At 40.6% G+C, this 4,460-nt stretch overlaps 1 protein-coding gene across 1 annotated transcript; it reads right to left on the bottom strand.

Moving 5' to 3' along the window:
- Positions 1 to 281: 281 nt before the first annotated feature.
- LOC104472197 (epidermal retinol dehydrogenase 2-like) lies at positions 282 to 3,548 on the bottom strand (the record flags this gene model as incomplete). The annotated part of the gene is made up of 4 exons (XM_010087773.1): positions 282 to 375; positions 844 to 963; positions 1,941 to 2,085; positions 3,449 to 3,548. Coding segments are annotated over 4 exons (459 nt in total), but the record flags the coding sequence as incomplete, so codon positions are not given.
- Between the last annotated feature and the right edge of the window lie 912 nt (positions 3,549 to 4,460).

Genomic DNA, 4,460 nt, shown 5'->3' with positions numbered 1-4,460 from the left:
AGTTAGAGGATGAAATGACATCAAACATTCGTGCTCGGTGTTACCTTTATTGAGTGTTCAGATAAAGTGTTCATGATAAAACCATCATGAAAGGAGAGAGTGGATTATGGCTAAAAATCAGGGATTAAAAGATAGTTATGAAGAATTAAATTCCATGCTGGCCAGTGTCAAATATCATACAAGTAGCAAATTTTCCATCAAAGAATAAACATGATTCCAAATTAATTGATACTGAAAATTTTCAATTAGATGGCGCTCCAGGTCTTCAGAATATTTTGGTTTCAGTTCTTTTTCTTTGAACCAAAGGCTTTATCCATGCTGTCGGGGAACTTGATACAAGATTCGAAGAGTAGTAGTATTTTTCTAGGAATGAGACTGATGAGACAAACAGTGAGTTAGCCTTGGGGTTTTTTAGAAAATGTACTCTATAAATAAAGAAATGATAAACTCATTATACCTGCTCAATACTTCTAATGTCTGGCAATAACCCATTTGGCACTCCCATGTAATAAACAGGTGAAATGGGTGACAGCCCATGGTGAAGGCAGTTACTGGAACCAGACAGTTCTAGCCCAGGCGTTGCTCCCAGTGTACCATCCCGGGAAAAGTTTTGAAAGTTCTATACCCAGCTACAGCTTAAGACAGAGACAGAAGTGGCCAGAGGAATGCTATTCACCTAGATTATTAAAATTAAAGCCCCTGTTTCTTCATAATTGGGTACATAGAATTCGATTGATTGCAGGAATACAAACGAAGGGACTGTTTTTACTAAACTTTCCTGCTGCTTTTGTAGGCATATGGCAAAGGAAAAAGGCAATACTAGAGGATGATTCACATTCTTACGTTTTGAAAGCAAGAAAGTGTAAAATCAGAGGCATGAGTAGATAAAACTTTTCCTTTCGAACAGCATCCACGATCCTTCTGGCTACATACTCCGGCTCATAAACAGGAAGAAGGGGGGTTCTGGTGAAACAAGAAATAAAGCATTATGAAATTATTAAACTTCACTTTTGAGATGTATTCTAACACATAAATAATTTTATTATGTCATTCAAGAATTTTTCCCCATCCCCTCAAGTCATTTTGAAAAGGACTCTCAAATCCTCTTTGCTGGTTCTATCAGCAAAAGAAACTGAAAACACTTTGGAGATATCATGTGTTTTAATGACTAATGAGTAACTTTTTGTGCAAGCCCTGCTCAGACCCTGATGAAGTTAATGCCCACAGTGACTGCAGCATTGAAATCTTCCCAGCTAATCCGGAGTATAAACTGTTCTACGCATGAGAGTTCTGCCCTCTGCACACCTCCTCCTTTTTTTCCTGTAGATGTTGAGGGGACAGGTAAATAGACCAGGACCAGGCTTGTTTCCAGCCAGAAGAAAGGCTGTACTCTGCATAATTTCTGCTACTACAGGATGATGAATGGCAGAAGCAGGAACAGAGCACTGAAAAACCAAGATCCCTGGTATTGCATTACTGCAATGGCTAATGCAGTGCCCACAGCCTCTACCGTCACTACAATACAGCAACCCACCAGATACTACCACCACAGCTCTTCTCACTCAGAGAAGTATAGTACCTGTCAATATGGCTAATTCATGGGGATCCTGACAATCACTGTGCCAAAAACGCTTACGGCAAAGAACCTCAGCAGTGCCCATCCTACTGACAAATAAGGTTGCCTGAAATATTGCCGTGCATCCCTACCCATCCCTTGACTGCGAGGTTCTTACGCAGTCCCTGCTGCATGTCAGTTATTAATTGTATGCAAAGCTTGGCTTTCTTATGTCCAGAGGCACAGTTGTATGTGCCCATAGGGCAAAAATACTGAATTGGAAAGCAAAACAACCTTATGATAGCTAGAGACTGAAATATGGCATATCTAGTGAGTAGTGATTGTTTTCACATAAGAAATAGTATAAGATCTAAGTTTTACTTACTGGGATTTAAAACCTCTAGCTAATGCAGTATTAACAAAATAAGGGCAAATGATTGTGGTTTTAATGCCATGTTTTCCTGCATGATACAGTTCCGAATCTAAGGATTCCATCATTCCAAGGATTGCATGCTTACTTGCAGAATAATCTGAAAAGTGAAGAAGAAATATCCAAAATATGTCAAAAGCACCGCAGTAAGTGTTATATACAGAATTTAATGCTTTGTAATACTATTTAAACCCTGATATTAGTTATATAATTAGCAGTCTTGTAATTAGCATTTTAAGGATGCTGTGCATGTTGGTGATGCTAACTCTGCAGGTTAATGTCTCTTCCCGTGATTGATGCACAGTTGTCTAGTGATAAATTTAATCCTTTCCAGAGGATTTTTTTTTCAGTGCATTATAGAGAGATATAGGAAGATGAGCTTATTCAACATTTTCCAGATACTCATATACAAGCCAGGCATTCTTTCAGTTCAGAATGTCTTTACCCTTAAATATCACAGTTTACATATTCAGTAAGAACTATTTCTAGTGGTAAAATCTAAATGCCCTGTTTATAAATGCTGCTTCAACCTGTTGAACCCGTTGCCCTGCAGCTTCAATACCATTTTGTTTGCTCGGGAAGACTGACTCTTGTCTGGTTTCTATTGTTTGATGAACGTATGGAACTCTGTCCTTGGAGATAATAAAAATTTGCCCTCACAAGGCCCTGTGCAATCTGATCTAAATTAGGCTTGGTTTTTTTTTTTTGGAAGTATGAACCAAATGACACCCAAAGATTCCTTCCAACCTAAATTATTCTACAATTTTGCAACCATAAGAACCTTATTGTAATACAGGAATTTACGTGTGGTTTCCTAAGGCTTTTTCAAATGTGTGCAAAAATAGTTGTTATATACCATGAGATTCAATATTTTTTTTCCTCATCGGGTGACCTAAGAGATAGGATCAGGATGTCAGAGAGGCTTGAGGAGAGACTGGGCAGCAGACCCAGGCTGAGGAAATAGGAATGAAGCAGACAGCTCTCCTGAGAATATGGAGCTGGTAAATAGCTTAAAACACAGTTCATTTGAATTAATTTTAATGAAAATTCTGCCAAAATGCCTTCTGGACCTGAAAGCTATTTTCCAACTAAATGTATAGTTCCAGGTACAACCCACGTATATCTCAGGACTCTGACCATTCATCTGCAGAAAACCTGGCATAAGAAAGTGTTAGACAGCCTGTATGCAGGCCTCCCTCCCACTGCACATGTATGAGCTGTACTGTCGCGTTTCTGTGGAGGGAAGACAGACTACTGCCAGTAAAACCTGCAGTGAGCTCCCTGTGCCACCCAGGCAACGTGCCACCATCATCCTCTTCAATATAGCACCACTTTGGTGTCTGCAGGCTCTTCCTGAGTGTCCAACATATCCGTATAAACTGCTTAAGCCAAGCATTTATGAGGTCTCCAAGAAAAGTTATAAGCATTTAATCTGATCTGTAATGGCCCTTGACGATACTGACCTGATGATCTGTAGACGCCAATCAATCCTGCTGCGCTGGCTACACTGACCAGGTGTCCACGGTTACAGGCCATCATGGCTGGAAGAAAAGCCTTGCAAGTCTAAGAGACATATAAAAAAAACCCTTTATAACTAGACACACCAAAAATGTTGCATTCCAAATTAGGCTTTATGACCCGATTTGATTTTTGGGGCTTCGATAGACAAGAAGTCAAGCTGACCTTCTGTCTCTGTAAGAATTTATAAACGAGACCCAGCATTTCCTTGCGTGACTGCCCTCTCTCTCTGAAGATCTGTCAGCATTAAAATCCTGTTACTAAAAGCAGCAAAGTTGCTCTTTTCTCTGTCTCCTCCTCACGGTTTGCGTCCTCTGTTACCAAAGGGTTGGTACACAAGAGGGAGCTCGAAGCACACACATCCAGCGGAGCTCAGCTGCCTGTGGACCCTGCTTGTTACAAACCCAACGACAGCTCCGGCACCCCAGACCAGCACCGTGAGCGACACTAACTCTATGAGGGGGAAGATTAGAAAAAAGACAAGAGCAGTAACAAATTTTTTTTTTTTTTTTTTTTTCAGTAGCTGAGATGTGCTGCAATGTCTATTCGACTCCAGATGGTTGTGCCTAGGATGCATTTCATGGAATCACAGAATCATGAAGGTTGGAAAAGACCTCAAGGATCATCAAGTCCAACCGTCAGCCCAACACCACCCAACCCACTAACCCATGTCCCCAAGCACCACATTTGTTTTGGTTGAGGGCCCATGGCCACTGTCCTTCTGCCCTGTGTCTCTTCAGGCCTGTGAGGAGGAACATCTCTCCCAGCCCCTTTGCCTGAAGAATTTGTAATTTTGTGGGATGCAAAATGATTAGAGGACTTCTTATTTCCATTGAGAAATGCCATTTAGTGAGGTCAACTGAGACTCCAAATTCACAGCAAATTCCTTCAGAGGTATGAAAACAAAACGAAGATAATACACACTATCTGGATTACTTTTCTGTGTACATTAAGCAG

This window comes from Pterocles gutturalis, unplaced genomic scaffold (genome assembly GCF_000699245.1).
Source record: "Pterocles gutturalis isolate BGI_N339 unplaced genomic scaffold, ASM69924v1 scaffold29851, whole genome shotgun sequence".
Classification (NCBI taxonomy): Eukaryota; Metazoa; Chordata; class Aves; order Pterocliformes; family Pteroclidae; genus Pterocles; species Pterocles gutturalis.
This window is presented reverse-complemented; position numbering and strand designations above follow the sequence as displayed.